General features: G+C 30.9%; 1 protein-coding gene across 8 annotated transcripts; it reads left to right on the top strand.

Moving 5' to 3' along the window:
- The first annotated feature begins 418 nt into the window (after positions 1–418).
- shi (dynamin-1 shibire) lies at positions 419–21,253 on the top strand. Of its 8 annotated transcripts, none has more exons than XM_029309235.2 (18): positions 419–1,111; positions 2,349–2,422; positions 3,087–3,236; positions 3,329–3,532; positions 3,607–3,799; positions 3,886–4,095; positions 4,774–4,973; positions 5,052–5,197; positions 5,336–5,493; positions 7,369–7,395; positions 8,785–8,956; positions 9,079–9,324; positions 10,013–10,024; positions 10,316–10,522; positions 10,901–11,076; positions 11,859–11,987; positions 13,834–13,929; positions 20,050–21,253. In XM_029309235.2, the coding sequence occupies exons 1-18, from the start codon at positions 948–950 to the stop codon at positions 20,111–20,113; spliced, it is 2,628 nt and encodes an 875-aa protein (XP_029165068.2). In that variant the 5' UTR covers positions 419–947; the 3' UTR covers positions 20,114–21,253. The 8 variants fall into 8 exon arrangements, with proteins under 8 accessions (XP_029165068.2, XP_029165061.2, XP_029165063.2 ...); XM_029309228.2 differs by having other exon boundaries at positions 11,796–11,987; XM_029309230.2 differs by lacking the exon at positions 10,013–10,024 and having other exon boundaries at positions 11,796–11,987.
- Positions 21,254–21,268: the final 15 nt, after the last annotated feature.

Raw genomic sequence — 21,268 nt, 5'->3', positions numbered from 1 at the left:
TTTGAGAAAAAAAATCTACTGAAAAATCCATCGAACATCAGGTATCAAAAGAAAAAAAAGAAGAAGAAGAGAAGGGAAGAAAAAAAGATTAAAGAAGCCATACATTAATAAACAATAGGCAAAAAATCGATCGCACGCTACAAAAGTATAATATGAAGCCAGCTGATATCGCGGCGCATATCGATTATTGCCTCGTCGGAAACGAGTGTCACTCGTCGAATTTCCGTCACGCGCGTGGAACATAATACATATATCTATACATATATACGAAGGGAGTAAAAAGGTCACAGAGCGTCGACGGAGATGATATGGATTTTATCTCGTGGCCGCCAAAAGTGGGTCACGACAGCGACGACTTGTGCGCACGCTTCGATTATCGATTGCATCTCTCTCTCTTTCTCTACTTCTCTCTCTCTCTCTCTCTCTCTCTCGGTAGACGCCGCAAGTCAGTCGTCGTCGCGTTCGATCTCATTTACGCCCGCTCGCGAGCTTGAAATTGTCCTCCGCGGCCGTGTAATAAGTCGTCGCGCCGCGCGAAACGTCAAACGTCAAACGTCAAAATCGCGCGCGCTCTCGCGCCGCCGCGCCTCGCGGTGAAGATGCGGTGAAGTGAGCGAGGCGAGCGAGCAAGCGTGCGCGAGTCGAGTCTTTGCTTCACGGAAATCGGCCATCTTGCTTAGTACACGGTTAGACCTCGTAACGGACGGCCACTCGCCTCCGTCAGCCACCCTCCTCAGGGCGGTCGTACGTGCGCGGGCGGTGGCGGAGAACGAGAAGAAGGATCTTTCGCAGCCAGCGGTGACAGCTCCTAGATGTTAGTGCGGAATCTCGCATAGAAGAGAGAGAGAAAGAAAAGCGCCCCCTTCGTGTGTATGTGTCGGGGCGCCCTAGCGTGCGTGTAAAAATTCTCCCGTTCGGTGTCAACGACGATACAACGCGACGACAGGATGGCGGGCAACACGGGTATGGAACAATTGATCCCGATTGTCAACAAGCTCCAGGATGCCTTCACCCAGCTCGGCGTGCATATGCAGCTCGATCTGCCGCAGATCGCCGTGGTGGGCGGCCAGAGCGCGGGCAAGAGCTCTGTACTCGAGAACTTCGTCGGCAAGTGAGTATCCCAGCCTCCCCCAGGTGTTTTTTCCTCCCTTCGTAGCCTCGATTGGGGACTTTGGAGGTCGAACTCACGACGAGAATAAACGTGCGCATGAAATCGATAAAAGAGATCGGAGCACCATCTCTCTATTTCTCTTTCTCTCTCTTACTCTCACTCTCTCGAGACTTATCTCTTCATCTGGAGTAGATAAAAAACGCGGTCGAACGCGATCGATGAACGTAGCTTATGTATTTTTGCTTGGAATTTTAAGAATGTAAAAAAAAAAAAAAAAAAGACGAAGGTACAGACGTCTTTGTCGATACGTACGTGAGTCCTAGGCGTGGCGAAACACGCGGGAGTCTTCGTCGTCCTCGTCGTTCGATTAATATTTAAGTTTGACGAAGACGATGACGACGAGGAGAAAAAAGGGAGAGTACCGTTTGACAGTTCTTATCTCATGCGTCATTCTCTTCGTACGAGGCATGGACGAGCGCGATCGGGGCTAGTTGCGAATTTACGACGTCAGAACGCCCACAGGACGACCTGTCAAATGTCTTCCCGTCACTGGGGCACTTTACTAGAGCGTCCGTTCATGCGCAAAACCGGCGAGACGGTTTTACATTCTTATAGATTCGTCATTTTCGCTCTACATTCTAACGTCCCGATGAAGAATTCGCAATCACAGACATGAAATGTTAATTTTACGACGAAACAGTTTTAGTAGAAACTGAATTAACCGATTAAAATAAACGTTGAAGTAGAATTAAGTCATTTAAATTTTATCTAGTAAAATTATTTTAATTTTATTCGATTTTTATATCTACATTTAATATTTCTGGTATTTGCCACAAAAGTCTCAAACATCTCTATATAAAAATTATAATAATGATTATTTTTGTAATGATTCTTGAGGTACTTTTATGATGCAAAATTAATTTGCTTTAACATTCTCATATGCATCCTGATATGCATTTGTCGATACCAGTTTGTATCAAAAAATTGAAGAAGGAAGGAATCTATTACAAATAATTTTGGAGCTAAGACAGATGAGACAAATATTTTCATCAGAGAAAATGAAATAAATTATTATCATCCATACTTTAGCCTTATATATATCATTGTACACTTTAAAATAATTAATTGCGACCAATTCATTGTTGTTTTTGATCAGTATTGAAATACATATATATTTACTTGTAAAAAATGTGGATGCTAATTATGACCAATTATAACAATAAAACTTCTCTCCCAGGGACTTCTTGCCTAGAGGTTCCGGCATTGTGACAAGGAGACCACTTATCTTACAGTTGATTAACTGTTCAACTGGTGAGTCGTAATAAATAAGACTGATTATGTCATTTCTCTCGTATTCCATGATAAATACAAAACTTATGTTACATATGTATGACATAGTATCTGATGATATCTTGATTACTTTTAAGAATATATCAAGAAAGAATTTAAGAAATATAGTGTCTTTATGAGTTCATAATATCATCTTGTTAACCTATTGACTCATATACTTGTGAGAAATATTTTTCTTTTAAGCAAGATGATGCCTAATACATTTATACTCCATTATTATGTGCCATTTTCTGAATTTTTGAAAATTTTTAATGCACCATATATGAGATATTTATTATATTTTATAGATAAATCCATAAAAAATTATTGATTTTGTTATTCTGTTGCGGAGAAAGTAGAATTAATAAAAGTTACTCTATCTATATCTCTCTTGAACTTTGTCATTTAATTATCATACTTTCTTTATCATACTTCCTGTGCCTAAAATTATGATAAGTCTTAAATTGAATATGACTCCAAACAAAATGTAGCAAATATATACATGTGTTAAAGAATACAAAATGTTATAATGTATAATATTCTCAACATTTTAATATTATTCTTATCTTTAAATATTATTCTTTTTTGTATATAATAAGAATAAATAATTTAACAATTAAACTAATAAATTTTTTTTATATTGTAGAATATGCAGAGTTTTTGCATTGCAAAGGCAAGAAATTTGTAGATTTTGAGGAAGTGCGAAAAGAAATTGAAGCTGAAACAGACAGAGTGACTGGCAGTAATAAGGGCATCTCTAATATACCAATTAATCTTAGAGTATATTCACCCAATGGTAAGTACAACAAAGATGTTACTTTAAATAAAAAACAATAATCGTTAAGAAATATTATTTATAATATATGGCAAATTTTTACCTTTTTACAGTCTTGAATTTGACATTAATTGATTTACCTGGACTTACAAAAGTACCGATTGGAGATCAGCCGGCAGATATAGAGGCCCAAATTAAAGGCATGATATTTCAGTTTATCAAACGTGACTCTTGTCTAATATTGGCAGTAACACCAGCCAACACTGATTTGGCTAATAGCGATGCTCTTAAACTCGCTAAGGAAGTGGATTTGCAAGGTATTTAATTCATAACAGTGTTACTATTAAAATTTCTTTGAATTGAATATTAATTTAATGTATAATATTCTAAGGTGTACGTACAATTGGTGTCATTACTAAGTTGGATCTCATGGACGATGGCACTGATGCAAGAGATATTTTGGAAAATAAATTATTACCATTAAGAAGGGGTTACATTGGTGTAGTCAATAGAAGTCAAAAGGATATAGAAGGTCGAAAGGATATAAAAAATGCTTTAGCTGCTGAGCGAAAGTTCTTCCTCAGGTACACGAATAGCTGTGAAGATGATTTCTAGGAATAATTGTTCTTTTTTTTTTTCTTGACAATACATAACTTGTTTTATTTTTTAGTCATCCGTCTTATCGTCATCTAGCAGATAGGCTGGGTACACCATATTTGCAGAGAGTTCTAAATCAGCAGTTAACAAATCATATCAGGGACACCTTGCCAGCTCTAAGAGATAGATTACAAAAGCAACTGTTAACTTTAGAGAAGGATGTCGAGCAGTATAAACATTTCAGACCTGATGATCCTGCGATCAAAACGAAGGCTATGTTACAGTGAGTGAATTTAGAATTTTACAGTGTGCTGGTTTACAATTATTCAACACTCGTCTTCCATTCATAAAATATGTGTTGCAAAAATCACAGATGCACATCTTATGTATAAGAATTTATATCACTTATATATCTACATATTCACATAAGATTAAAATTCTTTTAATGAATGTGCACATTATATTTCTATTCATTTTTTTCTTATTTCCTATATTTTTTATATTTTGTGGGTGGAGTGTCTTGAAGTTTTAGATCATTTGCCTTTTGTTTTTCAGATCAATTCAAATGTATATGTAGGTATCCTTGTTTCCTCTTTTAGTTTCCTTTAACAAGAATAGTGTGCCACACATTTTGCATGAAACTTTAGTTAATTAAAGAACTGTGATTGTTATGCTTAGTTTAAAAATGAAGAGATAATTTTGCATAAAATTATTTTGCTACAGGAAGATTAACAAATAAAATTTCTAACGTGTACCTTTTTTTTAACATGTGAGATGTGTATCTTTTTTGAAAATATATTTAGACGACTTTACTATTAAATTTGCAGATTGTTACATAGAATAACAAATATTTCAAACATGTTTTGTGAATGGTAGATAACATCGAGACTCTCTACCCATGTAATTAATATTATTTTATGACAACTTACATTACACAAATTAATAGTAAAATATATTTAAGGATGATACAGCAACTTCAATCAGATTTTGAGAGAACTATAGAAGGCTCAGGCTCTGCACAAATTAATACTATGGAACTCAGTGGCGGCGCGAAAATTAATAGACTTTTCCACGAGCGTTTCCCGTTCGAAATTGTTAAAATGGAATTTGATGAGAAAGAATTAAGGAGAGAAATTGCATTTGCCATCAGAAATATACATGGTGAGTTTTTTTAGCTGTGTTTAAAATTTCGTGCAAAGTTTTACAAATATGAAATTACTAACAAAATTTTAATTATAGGTATCAGGGTAGGATTATTCACCCCAGACATGGCTTTTGAGGCAATAGTCAAAAAGCAAATAAATAGACTTAAAGAACCAAGTCTCAAATGTGTAGACTTGGTTGTGCAAGAACTTAGTAACGTCGTACGCATTTGTACAGATAGGGTAAGTCAAAACAGTAATAAAATGAATAAAGATGAATAAAAGATGAAGTAATAATATTATAGCATTAAATTCAAATGGAGAAACATGAGTGAATCATCAATACAGTTTTTATATGTTGTGGTTTTTGTAATATTACAGATGTCGCGTTATCCTAGACTAAGGGAAGAGACAGAACGTATCATAACAACGTACGTAAGGCAGCGCGAACAAATGTGTAAAGAGCAGTTGGTTTTGTTGGTTGATTGCGAGCTCGCATACATGAACACTAATCACGAAGATTTCATCGGTTTTGCGAAGTAAGTAATCATTAAACATTTCAATGTTTCTTTTATGTGTTATATCTTATAGATTTAACTATTATTTTCAGAGATATAGTCAGAAACTTTCAGTTTATTTCATTTGGTACATCTAGTTCCTACATGTCATTTTTGTTACACTTATGTGTGCTTGCTGCTATCTTTTTTTATTTTATATTAAGTTTAATATAGCCACTAAATAGCAACAGATTTTATGTATAATGTTGTTATAGTATTTAGGCGAACTTGTGTATGTTTTAAAAGACTGCTTTAGTTGAAAAGATATTAGCAATATATGAATTCACGTGTATTGCATATTCTAAAGTTTTACAAAGAATTTTCAATATTCTGCATATCTTATATAACGTATTTTTCTCTATATCTCATTTTATATAATAGATACTTATATCCTTTCTTAGAAGATACGTTTATTTTTTTATAAAGTTTGACAATGCATTTGAAAATCCTATATATTGAAGTCATTCAATTAAATTGTACAGTAAAAATTTGTGATAAAAATTTTAAAATGTATACATTAAAGTAGTTTTAGATTCAAGGCATTAAATCTAATACAGAGCATGCTTAATGCTTATTAAAGAGTATAGATAATTATAAAGATAATTTTGTTTGTAAGAATCTAAAAAAAAAAAAAAAAAAAAAAAAAAAAAAAAAAAAAAAAAAAAAAGAGAACACAAGACTTTAACATTGCAAAATAGGATAGAAAGGCGTACTACACGTGATTATCAAATTGTTTGCTTGCCATTATTTCTTTATTCAAAATATCAGCGCATACTTTCACAGTCAGTGCATGTCTTGCTAAAATCAACTCACATAGCAATCTTTGATCACATCAACATTCTTAACTCATCCTCTTTTTAAGACTAAAGGTCACTCTAGAATTTGAACAATAATTTACTAGTGTTATTTTTATTCAATTTACACTCTTATGACACTATGCTAAAATCATACATAAGTATGTGCTAAGCTAATCTCTTCTCCATACATTTGTTTTTGTAATATATTTAATTAATTTCTGTTACTTTTCTGTGACTAACACAAAGTGATCCGTTTTATTTATCCTGCTTTCAGAAAACTAAAAACTTTAATAGAGTATTATTACTTTTAATGTTACATCTAAATATCTTGAATAGAATTAAAGTTATTTGAAATTCACATAAAACAGTTGATTATTAAACTAAAAAAATGCTAATAATTTATTAAAGAAGTAATTTCTCTCACACATTATCAAGAATAAGGAATTGCATTTGCACACATTACATTCTTCTTAGCTCAATTGGTTTTTATTGTTGTGGCTATATAGCAGTATTTTTCTCTATATATTTAATTCTGTCTGATTTTTATTTTTTATTTGAAAATAATATCTCTGGAAAAGATAATATGGTAATAAATAATTATTGAATATTTTATATATAAATTATTGGATATTTATATATAACGTGTACAGCTTATATTAATTATATAAATATAAATATAATAGAGATAAATAGGCTTTTTTTATATATAGAATCGATAATGATGTTGCTGAAGATTATAAATGTCATTGTAAATTTTCTCAGTTTTATTTATAATGTCATTGAGGGGTCAAGGCACATACAAATTCTATGCAGAAATATAGCTTTTCAATTCTTATTTTCTCATATATAATCTTACGAACAATTTAATACAAAAATTATAATTAAATGTGACTAAACTATGTGACATATAATCTGTATATTTACAATCTGAAAACTTATTTATGAGATTATGTGTGCCTTACCCTGGTCAAAGTAATATGGCCATATATTTTTCTTTTCTCATTATTAACTCTCTTCTTCGAATTTCACAATTAAAAAAATGATTTAATTATATCGGCAGCGCTGCAGCCAGTAGCCATAATGCAAGGTAAGAATATTATAGTACATTCCAACAAAGATTTACACTACATTTTTATTCCTTTTCATTTTCACGCTCTTTCTTTCTTATGCTTATTCTTTTTTAATATCTCGTTGCTTCCACGTTAAGTTCAAATATAACGTACAAGCCAAATTTTAGTGGTTTTTAGCTTGATATTGTGTTTCTAATTTATTTAAAAAATATTAAATATATTTTTTTCTATTCATATTTTTATAATTTTTATAATTTTTGTGATTTTAATTTTGAGGTGCCGTAGTTAATTAGCATTTAAAATTTAAAAAATTATGTAAATTGCTATATAACACAAAACTAATCTTTAATTGACTTCTTTTGAAGTTTTTAAAATGTTTTTACACAATTTTTTTTTTTAATACTTTGAATACTTTTTAGATTTACGTTTTTACGAAAATCTCGACGCAGATACAAAAAAATTCTTATTTTACAATTTATTAAATTCAACATATATTATTGCAAATTTTGCATATTAGTACTATGAAATGTCATTGTGTATTGATTTAAATCCTGTTTCTTAATTTTCAATTGAATTTATTATGTGGATTTTTTTTCTATTCCAAATTGTAACTGCTCAATTTTTAATAAAGAAAATTAGGATTTTTAAAAAACAAATAATTTTCAAGTCACATCTGTATGTCATCCACGAAACTGTATTTCATACTGCAACATCAAGCTTGAGTTTTATCATGTTACAATCTATTGTTTTGCTATGGATGTAATATGCGCTTAATTATATGCAATTCTCTTGCACCAGTATTAGAATTTATTGCAATGTTGCTTAAATGATATTGCATGTTTTTGTGATATGCTAATGTTATTTATGCAATTATACAATTAATATGTGCTTAGAAATTTTTTAAAGCTATGTATATGTGGCATAAAATGTGCATGAAACAAATATGGCAAAACAAGTACACGATGGTTCTATGATATGTTTTATATTAAAAGCCTAAGGTAAATATTTTTTTCAGATTTTTTTTCTCGAAATAGTTGTATAAAAGTACATCAGTTTTTGTAGATAAAGGCACAAAATACTGCCCATTTTTATTTTGTACATTATTGTTTCTTTATTTTGTAAAATAAGAATAATTATCGAATTTAATAGTACATATATATACAAGCGAAAGTTTGTGTAATACATATATAAGCTATTTTATAATAAGCAAACATTATTTTCTTTTTGCGACATAATATGCGATATATATTTATTTGAAACATGGATGCTAGGATACTTATTCGCTGTTTTCTTTTATTTATTACATATAACCGACTAATGTAAGATTTGATAGCAACAATTCTTGCAGTTGGATATATAAAATCTCCTATCTGGCATTTCATTATACACTATTATTTATGTTACAGTGCACAGCAATCCTCGGAAAATTCTGTTAAATCCGGACGGCACACATTAGGCAACCAAGTAATTCGCAAAGGTTACATGTGCATACATAATCTCGGTATTATGAAGGGCGGTTCGAGAGATTACTGGTTCGTTTTAACATCGGAGAGTATCTCCTGGTTCAAGGATGAAGAAGTAAATATCGATTATTTCTATAATTAGACAATACAAAAATTGTACATAATATCGTATACTATAGAAAAGAGCATTTTATTGATATAAATGATATCTAACTCGTGATATTTTTATGCATAAAGGAACGTGAAAAGAAGTACATGTTGCCTTTGGATGGACTGAAACTGCGTGATCTGGAACAAGGTTTCATGTCGCGACGTCACTTATTTGCGTTATTCAATCCGGAGGGAAGAAATGTGTATAAGGATTACAAGCAACTGGAGTTGAGTTGCGAAACTCAAGATGATGTTGATTCTTGGAAGGCTTCTTTCCTGAGGGCTGGTGTGTATCCCGAGAAATCAACAGAGCAAGCAAATGGCGAAGGAGAGGTGAGTTTATTACTGGTCAGAATAGGATTATATAATTATATATACGTCCTTTCTAAAAGACGATTTATATTAGTCTTATATTATTCTCTTTTTTTATTAAAGAGAAAATATAAAGATAGAGATATTTATCCGAATCTTACGTATACATTTTAATATAGTTTTAATGTGACCAGAACAATCTAGTTTGTATTACATGTGTGATGATAATTTATTATATTATTTATTCGAATTCAATTTATTTTAATTTATTTTAGGATAGGCAGAGGGTGAGTTGATAAAAGAAATGTAGACAAATTTTGTTTTCGAATTATTAACTGTGTGGTGATCTGAATTATATTATTGAAAACAACTAACAAAAAAGATATAATTGCTTTGGGAAAATAATTTTGATCTTTCCTTGAATTTCTTAAAATTTTATATGCAATATATATATGCCATACCATATGTACTTTATTTTATAATATTTTATATACGAATATTATATGTATTTTATATATTGAATACAATTTTTCTCATTGCTTCCTGAGCATTGTTAATCATATTTGAAACTTTGTGTAAGGAAGGGGAGTATTTCAATTTATATATCTATCTAATCTTTTTCAAGATAAAATACTAATAACTTTTTTTGATACTGAGTGCATAATAGTAATCGTTTTCTTTTTGTCTCATATTTGAATCAACTAAAAAGGAAGGATATGAGGTTCGTACAATCGTGTTTTCAAGAATTATATAGCACATGACACTTACATGAGCATCGGACACCTCTTCAATCAAGCACATTATTGCAGAAAATACTAACAACATTACAAAACAAAACATGTTTTGCATTTTAATAATATTTTTAGATCGGTCAGTATTATTTATTTTAGTGTAATGTTTTGCAGTACTGCGAGTGCTGTCTTGTATATATGCCTTTAATCGTTGGATATTTGGCAATGAAAGCAACTTAATCGTAATAAGGGTGTAAACAATCTTATTTTTGTTTATTCAGGGTGGACAAGAGAGTCAATCATCAATGGATCCTCAATTGGAGCGTCAAGTGGAAACTATCAGGAATTTAGTAGATTCTTACATGAAGATTGTTACGAAAACTACTCGTGATCTGGTTCCAAAGACAATTATGCACCTTATTATTAACAACGCTAAGGACTTCATTAATGGGGAATTGTTGGCACATCTTTATGCGAGTGGTGATCAGGTAAAATATTAATACAGTACATATTCAGCTTATACTATTATTTTGTAGAATAGTTCTTTTGTTTTAAAAATTTTACAGATTAATCCTTTCTCCATTAATCCTTTCCCTTAGTCAATTAAAGATGGAGTAAATAATCTGAAGATATTCATTGATCCTGTAATCATAAGAGTCCTTATATCCTTTTCATATTCCTCTCCTTTATATTTTAACCCTTAGAAAACGCGTTCATGTTTTACATATTTCAAACAAGTATACACATAGTGTACAGTCTCATATATATATATATATATTTCTTTTATTTTTTGTGTGTGATTCTTTTATTTTTATTATATTTTTATATATCTAAGAGGAACACTTCTGATTTATATGCAATTACAGGCTTCCATGATGGAAGAATCCCCCGAAGAAGCGCAAAAACGGGAAGAAATGTTACGCATGTATCATGCATGCAAAGAGGCTCTTCGTATCATCGGAGACGTCTCCATGGCTACTGTTTCAACTCCAGTACCACCACCTGTAAAGAATGATTGGCTGGCATCCGGGGAAAATCCAAGGTAACCTTTATGTTATTCCTAGCACTGTTTCGCGCATTTTACTAATTTTTTATCCTTATATTTTGTACCGTCTGCTTTGCCATACATTTGAACACCGTTGAAACAGTCTTGGGTAAGATCCTTTACATATGTGATATATTTATCTTTATTTTTTTTCTTAACTTATAATATCGTCAAGAAGAATATCACATAATTATGCATGCTTTTCTTATTAAATATTAAGCTAGAAAAGGTTATGAAATGTCACTAGACTTTAATTAGTTTTTATTAATATTTTAATTTAATATATTTTTTAATTGTTTTTTGTATCTTAGTGATATCAAAATATTATATAGATTCTATGTTACATACACTAATCAGGTTTTAAGATAATCTTTTTTGATATTTTTTTGAAACTTTGTTTTTGTTTAATTAACATTTTTTTAAAAAAAGAATTTAAGACTCCTGACTTTTTGCCGACCATGTCGGAATTGTGACGTCAGAGGCGAGAAAACACACGCTAAAAATTCTTAGATGCCATTTTTAAATGAAAGATATTTCAATGAAGCTATTTTAAATGAGAAAAGTGTGCTAAAGCTATTTAAAATAATCTTATCGAAATATCTTTTTATTTAAAAATGAGCTTGCCTCTGACGTCATAATCTAACATGACCGCGAGGATGCAGGAGTCTTAAAACATCTAAATAATATAAAAGCTAATATAAAACGTATTATTCTAGATTATCGCCACCATCTCCTGGTGGTCCAAGACGCGGAGTGACACAGCCACCACCTCTTTCTAGCTCACGAGCACCACCACCAGTACCTGCAGGCGGTCGGCCAGCACCAGCCATTCCTAATAGACCTGGTGGCCCGGGTGGACCACCACCAACACGAGCTAACCCTGGCCTACCTCCACCTATGATACCATCGTGAGTACTCGTTATATAATTCATATGAAAAAACTAATTAAAAATTTAAAATTCTTCACCTATTAATATTGCCCAAATGACCTTGATGAAATCTTATATCGCGATTTTTATTATCTTATCGATCGCAATTCTAATGCTAAGCTATGCGCACATCGAAATTTCAACATACGCACAATATAATATCGTTTGCTGTGGTTTTGTGTTCAAATTTATAACTGCAATATATAATGCGACGAGAAAATAATATCATTTTTTTTCCACAATCGTGACAATCGATATACAATTTGCTTTCTCGAACATTTCTTGCCCGTCTTTATTAAAACAGTAGCTTGTGTGTTTGGGGCTTGGGTGCTAACTTCACTTTCTATTGCAGGCGCCGACAATAAGTCTTCGCACTAACTCGCCTATTCGCTACTAATCAATACCGTATCCGTATTGCATTACATAGTCAGTGTATATTTTACACAAGACACTTATTTCCTAATGTTACTGTCTGTCTGCATACACTACAGAGATTATAAGGTTGATGTTAATTAAGTAGGGGTGTGAAAGTATTATTCCAATCGTACAAGTTCCACGTCTTTTACGTTTTTGGAATTTAATTGAGCTTCCAAGTGCCGAACAATTTCTCTACTACGTTTCTCTCACCTGTGTTTCATATATATATATATATATATATATATATCTGACACAATGAGATATTTTTATTCAGTCGTAGTAGTTGAGTAATATATTAAGAATAATAAAAAAAGATATATGTAAATTAACTTTCTTTGTTTTTATTCCTTACAATATTGTGTCTTTATTATTTTATACTCACATTTCGTGTAAACAGTGTAATAATTTAATGTATAATTCATGTATATATATATATTATTCTATATATACATATATACTATTTCGCGCGGAAATCAACACACACCCCTAATTGTAGTTATATTTTAGCGCCAATAGTACGTGAAACTTGTGCAATACTAAATATTTCCAAAGGTACAATTTTCTTGTTCGTAGAAAATGGAGATATAATATATATAGTCGAGTCACACATATTTAATTGTAAATTACTTCAATGAAGCTGTATATCATACATGTATATATCGTTGAAAATATTATCAAATAAAGGACTTTGTGTTCTTACGGCAGATAGATAACCGTTTATTTTACTTATACTAACAGCATGACATTTCGATAAAATAATGCAATTGAATATAAAAAAAAGAATGTCGGTTGCGATTTTTGAAATCTAAATTAACTGTCTACCAATTGTCGCATTTATCCCATTGATACATATATCTTTCGTGTAATATATTAAAGGTTACTATATATATCCTATTTAATACAAGTTCAAAGCTTCTCAATCGCATAATAGCACTTTTTACTTCATATACGTCCTTTGTCACTTAAATGTTTTATATGGAGCATAACACCAATTTGAAACTTGTCAATTACTATTTATGGACGAATATGTCGGTGCCTGCATTACAATTTATCAAAAGAAAAGGAAAAAAATAGTGGCATATATATATAATTGTAAACGTATTTATATAAACGGGAGCTAAGGCAAATTTTAGTCTGACAGAAAGCTGTTTTTGAATATCGTGTTGCTATTATAAAACGTTTTTATAACTACTGTTACAAAACTACATATATATATATATATATTCCCCTTTCCCATTGGTGTTACTTTATCTCGCATTTAAAAAGGTATTATTATGCACCTTTCCTGTGTAGGGAACACGCATTATGAGTTAATATTTTTAGCAGTATAATGTTGTATGAAATTAAAACCAAAAACTATGTAAGAGTGAGAGCCATAGTCAAAGCTGGGTATCCGTGGTGTGTTTAGTCGAGGGGGTGGTCTACAGCAGAGGATGACGCAAGCTGCGACACAGGCTGCGACGCAGGCCGCCATGCACGAGCTGATGGATGCGTTCAAGATCAAGTAAATAGATATCCACCAATTGAATTGCGAGTTGTATCCCTCTAACGATATTATATATATATATATATATATATATATATATATATATATATATATATATATATACAATATATATATGAGTATTCATTTAAATTGTGTGCGCAGTAGATGGTAGACTATTCAGGGTTGAGAATGAACTAATTCCAATGTTTCCTCTATACTACTTTAAATAGATCTTTATTAACGAAACTTTGCAGAAAATTTAATTTACTAATTTGATCCCTTTTCGTCTCCTACGTCTTTCGGTTCTTCTTGCATGATACTTCATGAATTCCATTAACGGTTATGTCTTTGGTATTATTAAATTTGTACACACATGTGTGTACAAATATTTATTTATATGCATACTTGTATAGGAAATAATCCTATAATCTGTATATTATAGTACAAAATATATATCTGTATTATAGGAAACGAATATATATTTAAGCACTCTATACTCCTATCTAGCAATATTCTATATTACCTTGAATGTTCTTAGAAGATTTAATTATGGTAATTTCCAAAGTCACTAATCGAGCAATAAAAATACGTTTAACGCTTCAAAACTGGAATCAAAGTGTAATGTTCAAAGAAACGCTACGAATTAAAATATATACATATATATATATATATATATATATATATGTAAAAAAAATTGGCCCCTATAATGTAGACATTAGTACAATTAACCCCATTTCATTGTTATTTTCACACCATATAAAAAGTGTGGAAACTTGCACGTAGTCTCGTTAGTGAATCTAGAGCAGAATATATTATCAATTTTCTTCTAAAACTAAAACAATGTATTTGCATCCAGTGAATCTATCCTGGAAAGTCTACCAGAACCCGATAATGTGATCGATAGTAGATCTTCGCATTGATTGTAAAGAACATTTCCATCGTTGAAGAGCGAGTCCGATATAAATATTGTGGTATGATTACGTCTGAATTGCATCTCTGATATATTTAAATTATGAGTATTGAGGGAAATGTCGAACATGTGTCGTCGGCGAGATAATAAGATAAATGAGAAAATGTCATGCTGTTGGGAAAGTAGCTAAAGCTTACGCGCGAATATATATCCAGCTTGCTTTTTTTAAAGCTTTTTTTAACGACAAAAGTATTGTACTACACATAATATCGCGTAAAGAGTCTCTCTATTTCTCTTTACTTCCTATAAACGTTTGTTACTTTTTTTTAATAGCCATTAAAAAATATATATATATATATGCGCCATATATAAGAAAATTATATAAGAGGAAAGAAAAAATATTACGTAATTCTTAATGATATATAAACAAGGAAAAAAATATGCTCAGACATAGGATGTGATATAGCGTAGAATGCTTCGAGGATTTTGCATGAAAATCCGGAGTTACGAAATTCTCTCTATCTCCCCTGTTTCACCTTTCCATTCTTTTTTCCATCCCTTCTCTCTTTCTCAATAGTTTAAACTAATGATAACCGCACTTATCGAAAATAATAATAATCATAATATCACATACAGTGTGTATAATGAATATACATCACATTCAGTAGGCACATTCAGGAGCGACGTTATATATTTTGTGTAATTTATAGTTATTTCCTCCCCCTGATTATGCTTGCGATTCAACTATGTATGTATATAAGATAAATTTTTGTTAAATAGAAATACTTTTTGGCGTATTCGCAAAGCAACGACGTGCTTCAAAGTTTGTATAGTGCGCATAATTCTTGTACGAAATTTTTACGTGCGAAAAAAAAGATAGTAAATAATACGACACGCAGCTTATATATTAAAATTTGCAATGTGTTATTTGGAAATTTTTGTCAAGTTTGAGATTGTACTATACATAAGGGTGATATCTGCTCTCATTTCAAGTATGTTTGCGCAATGATTCGGAAGAGACTCAAGGGCGATAATCGAAGTGCAATTAATAAGAAAAGAAGATATTTTTTGTTACAATAATATATAGAACGTCTCCTTGGATAGATAATAAATTTAGAAGAACAATGTTGGCAGAAGACTCGTATTTTTCGTGTCATTGCGCTGTTCGTATTCTAACTGATAGTCACAGAATCTAATAACTCGGAGGCAGAGAAATAATCCATAACGCTAGCCACAGATGATATACTATTGTAATGTATAAGACTTATATTCTCCATTCAAAATTGTGTCAATCAAGAAGGCCTAATAATATTCCTTGCAGATGACTTGCATCTATTTCAAATTTATTTTAACTCGTGGCAAAATGTAAATTTTTTAATTATATGCATTTTTAGAGATCGTCTTCCTATTAACTTAGTTCAAAAGTTTATCGCTCTTTCTTCGAAGCACGTCGGATAAATCACATCTTGTTTTATATACTGTGGACAAGGATATTATTGTCACTAGCTCATGGCTTAGATGATTAATAATAAAGTCCCGAGAGACTAATCAATATCACGTGTTGCATTTGACGCAGAAAGAATAAAGAGATATTGAAGGGAAAATTTTCCGCGTGCAGCCAACAAACAAATGGTATGCTATTGTAATGTTATTGTACAGTATAACTTGTATACAGAGAGACGTGAGCGTGTATACTGATCTTTTGAAGCAATGTGAAAATTTATCTAATCCCTAATCAAGGAGCATTAGAGGATAATTAACCTTTGATGGTTATGAAAATATTATTAAAAATCACCGCTATATTATACTATAAGATATACATATATATCCGTAGATTTGTTCAGCGATGCATCGTGTTTCCGGTACTCGGTAGATTTGTGAGAGATTTCGTTTTAATTATTACAAGTAACAGTAGTAATTTTTGCGTTAGTGAGTTGTTAAGACATAAGACAATGAGAAACAAGAACAAATAGGAGCCTTTTTACAAGCTTTTCGATCAGGCATATCACGTGTTGCACTTGTTGCATCGAATAATTGTTACCCAAAAATATTCAAAGCTCTCTCGATTTGCGAATGAATATTCCACCTTCTGATAGAGTGCATTCTATCTATATTTATTTTTAAAAGAAAACAAAAACAGGCTCTGGATCACACACACTTACACACAACACACACATCTGATCCTTGAAAGCTATAGAATCTCTATGTTATCTGTTAGTCTAGAATAAATATATAAAAAAAATCTACGTTCTTTGTGTGGCCAGAGCGAGAAGAGGAACGTTTGTTTCACGTCCGTGTTTGCACCTGTAGTAAATTCTCGTTAAATCTCGTAATATTGTGAAAATTAAATATAAATGCACCTGGGATAAGAGAAGATTTGGTGGAATATCGACCTCGAGTCTTACAACGAAGGATAATAATATATAATTTTGTTTAGCGAATTTATCTAATTAAATAAATATAGTTTAAAACATATATATATATACATAAAATCTATTAAAATTAAATAGTTCAATATATTTTTCAATACATTTGTTTCCCGTCTGCTTTACGTTATATGATAAAATCGTAAAGACGTTACGGCCTGACGTTAATTGTAGACAAATTACGTCGAGTCGGCGAATATCAACCTCTATCTGTTTATAAAATGGAAGAATGTTACAACTCAATATATATATATATGTATATATATATATATATATATATATATATAAATTTATATATATATGTAACTTTATATATATATATATATATATATATATATATATATATAAATTTTATTTAATGCATTATATACATGCTTCCATTTAAAGCCTTATATGTCACTATAGTTACGCTTAATCTCATGTAAAGCTAATACCGAGTAAGAATGTAATTCTATTGTACACTACGGGCTGAGAATCTCCAAATCGCCGCGCTTATATGATATTATAAAGAAAAAATATTTAAAAAAAGCAGAGAGCACACAGACGATAATATTTCAATCGAATAGTGAATCGTGGGTTTGCTGTCGATGTTTTGACATTTCGAAGGATTTTGGCACAAGAAGATGAATGATTGATGATTTCGATAAAAAAAAGAAGGATGGATGATCCAACAAATCTATGTGCCACGAATAACAATTCTTTAAACGTCTCCTCCGGAATATATAATTAATAATTCGAAATTGTATTGACATAAAGACACGCTCGCATATCTTTCTACCTATTGTGCCAAAATCCTTTGATTGTATGCGGGCAAAGTATATCCTCCAATTATATAACATTGAGCCTTTGATAAGCAAAACTTCGCGATGGAAACCCATACAGCAAAATCACTATGTACTTCTAATTCCAGATTGATATTGAACATCATATAGTTATCTCGTCGATTAATACAAAACATTATGTAACATCGCCCTTGTTAATTTTTATACCATATATTGATTTTTATAGCAATTTTTATTCTCAAACCGCTAAATCCGACCAAGAGAAATCATAATTATATTCTGGGATAAATTTCTCCTTGATATATTGTTAAAAAATTATTATAAAATAATATTGGAGGGTTACTTGATTAAGTTACTTCTGCGGTATCATCCCAAAAAAGATACGTTGTAATATTGCGCCGAGTGCGCGTAAGAGAGGAACACACACTGTTTTATTGCAATATAAATGTGTATATAGGAAGTAACATGTTATAGAATATATCTCTACATGTATATATGTATACATATGCGTATACAAACGCGTACATATATATGTATATATACATGCGTACATACGTGAAAAATAAGATTACAATGAAAAAAAAAAAATATTGTCCTTACGAACGGTCGAAGACGCATTTCCGTCGAACTTTTATCGCGAAGTAAATAATCTATTTCTTCTCTTTAAAAATTTATATTTAATGTCTTCTACATATATTGAAAAATAGTATTAAAATGATTAAAATTGGTCAGAACTGGTGAATGTGTTCTCCCCGTGCACGGGGATGCGTATTCGCGTTCTGCGTATTCTTTTTAGTAAATATTGAACCTTTTATTTGTGTGACTCTAATACGCTTTCTCCTATGCATTTAGAATTACTTTGCAAAAGGAAAAAAATACTAATAATGATTACAATTATATTCGTACAAGATCTTGTCAAAATTGACTTTTTATATAAAAAAAAGTCGTATAGTTTTAATTTTTAATATGAAGAATATTATTTAAATTCATAATTACTTTTTAAAAATCTCAGATTACAATATTACTGGTACATACAATTTTTCTGAAATTTTGCACATATTTACGAATTGGAAATTTAAGAAAAAGATTGAGAAGTTTAACAGAGTGTTATTTATTATTAAAATGATTTTGTTCGTATGAAAAATAAAATGTTATTGGCCATTAATAGATACAAAACGCATTAAAAAATGAATTTCTTATATTTTAATATAAAGTTTTTCATTCAAAATATTCAACGTCGTTGATGGTGTTGAAAATGTGAGATACATTTTATTTACATTTTAGTTTATTTTAATCATTTCATTATCTCTCGTACAAGATGGTAATAATGCAATTGAATGTTTCTTTACTATATTTATTTTTGCATGTGTGTTATCGCTAAAGCTTAAGCATGTATGTTGTGTAAACTTATATTTCTTTTTAATCCAAACTATTATTGAGATTTATGCTATTTTAATATTTTATAAATTTTATATTATACTTTATATATATTTTTATCTCTTTTATTTCTCTATTTATATTTTACAATATGATATTTCTCTTTCAAATTAAATATGATTATTTCTGTCCAATTTCGTTTTGTAATGTTCTGTCGATAAAATTTTAATGTTCGATTAAATCAAAAAGGTTGATAGTTTAATGTTCTATACTTTAATGATGTCCAATGTCTGTCCTACAATTACCTAATATTTAATTTTATTTTCTGACATCTTTTATTAAAAAAAATATATTATTATTTAAATTATTCTTTCTCATTATATCGTATATTCCAGAATTTATTATAATATGCATGTATTAAAACATTGTATACATATCTTCTGTAATATTTAATTGAAACATTTAAATTTTAATATATTTTGCTGAAGAGAGACAGAAAATCTATAGTTAGAAATTGAATTTTTTAAAGTTTTTCTAAACATTTGCTTTTTTCTATGCAAAATGATCGTTTTCCCGCGGCGTGCTTCCGTTTTGAATTCAAAGTGAGTGCACATCCAACATTTAATATCTGTCTATGTTGTAGGCGTCTCGTACCCAATATTCCTCCCCGAATTCCCGACAGACCATTCTCCGGCCGACTAAACTGAGCTAGTCCGACAGCAGCGGCGTACGAGACAATATCTCTTGTACCTGTGACAGTTCAAGACAACATCAACAGGAGAGATCTTGTTCGAATGACCGGTGACAGGCCACGATGAGAGCGGAAAATGACAGGAGAAGTCTCCATTTTTCGCGATAAGGACAAGAAGCTTTCTTAAAGTTAATGTTTCATCTTATGCAATCCTCTGATCTCAACGGCCTCTCGACATCAAGTTGTTGACGACAGAGAACAAGGACCAGGATCGAAGAGGAACCATTAAAAAAAGGCAGAGAGAAGCAGGAAGCAAGGCTGTGTTATATGAATACTAAAGAAGAAAGAGGGACCAAGAAACGAACCAGAGCCAGAAAAACAGCTCGTCTGTTCCTCGATGATGGTCAGGACAGCCAGAGGGATCCCACCAGTCACTTCTTCAATCGTTTTTCTCTCGTATATACTTTGTTTTTTACCTTTATTTATATACAATTAGATTCGCGATAGATTACGTTTAATTCTAACAATAAGTATTAACACCGCGTGCTCGATCTGCGCCAGGTGTCTTTTTTTTTAAGGAAATAACTTTGTTCGAAAGGACGGTAGAGATCTTACGACAAGAAGGACAAATTCAGATGCGTTCTTATTGATTTAAAAATTATGTAAAATTACGGTATCAGTATCATGATTATCAGTATTAAAAACGAGTTTATTAGCTATTATATTTGCTCATGATGAAAGTGTAATAATGAGAATCTTTAGTTTCTCGAGCAATATGGACACGTTGCAGTATTACTGTATAATTATTTAATTTCAATTAATAATCTGTAATGATGAAATTGCTAATGTATAATATAATCTTAGATTCTTATAGATATTTTTCCTTTTTTTCTATCTGTGATCTATTCAATATATATCCTTCTTCTCGTAAGTTTCCCAATGGAAATATTGTAAAAATATGATTTTTTCTCCTACAAGATATAGGCAACTCGATTACCTCGATTGTAAAAGAGCTAATTAGAATCGAAGAACTAAGTCATGTTTCGCAAAAAAAAAAACGGGGAATTTTCTATCAAATACGGTATTAGCATTCCAGAGAACGTTGAGATTTTGCAATTGTACAAAATAACAGAAATATAAATTATTGTGATCAATACATTATTATCGTGAT

The sequence above is a fragment of the Nylanderia fulva genome, unplaced genomic scaffold (assembly GCF_048542155.1).
Source record: "Nylanderia fulva isolate GAGA-0341 unplaced genomic scaffold, ASM4854215v1 Scaffold42, whole genome shotgun sequence".
NCBI lineage: Eukaryota > Metazoa > Arthropoda > Insecta > Hymenoptera > Formicidae > Nylanderia > Nylanderia fulva.
Note: the sequence above shows the minus strand (reverse complement) of the source record. Positions and strands in the feature narration are given on the sequence as shown.

Excerpts from the sequence above, each read along its gene's own strand:
- shi (XM_029309228.2), top strand. The coding sequence starts at position 948 with ATGGCGGGCAACACGGGTATGGAACAATTGATCCCGATTGTCAACAAG. Across the intron at positions 5,494-7,368 it reads GATTTCATCGGTTTTGCGAA|CGCTGCAGCCAGTAGCCATA; the intron begins GTAAGTAATCAT and ends TTATATCGGCAG. Across the intron at positions 8,957-9,078 it reads CCTGGTTCAAGGATGAAGAA|GAACGTGAAAAGAAGTACAT; the intron begins GTAAATATCGAT and ends TTATGCATAAAG.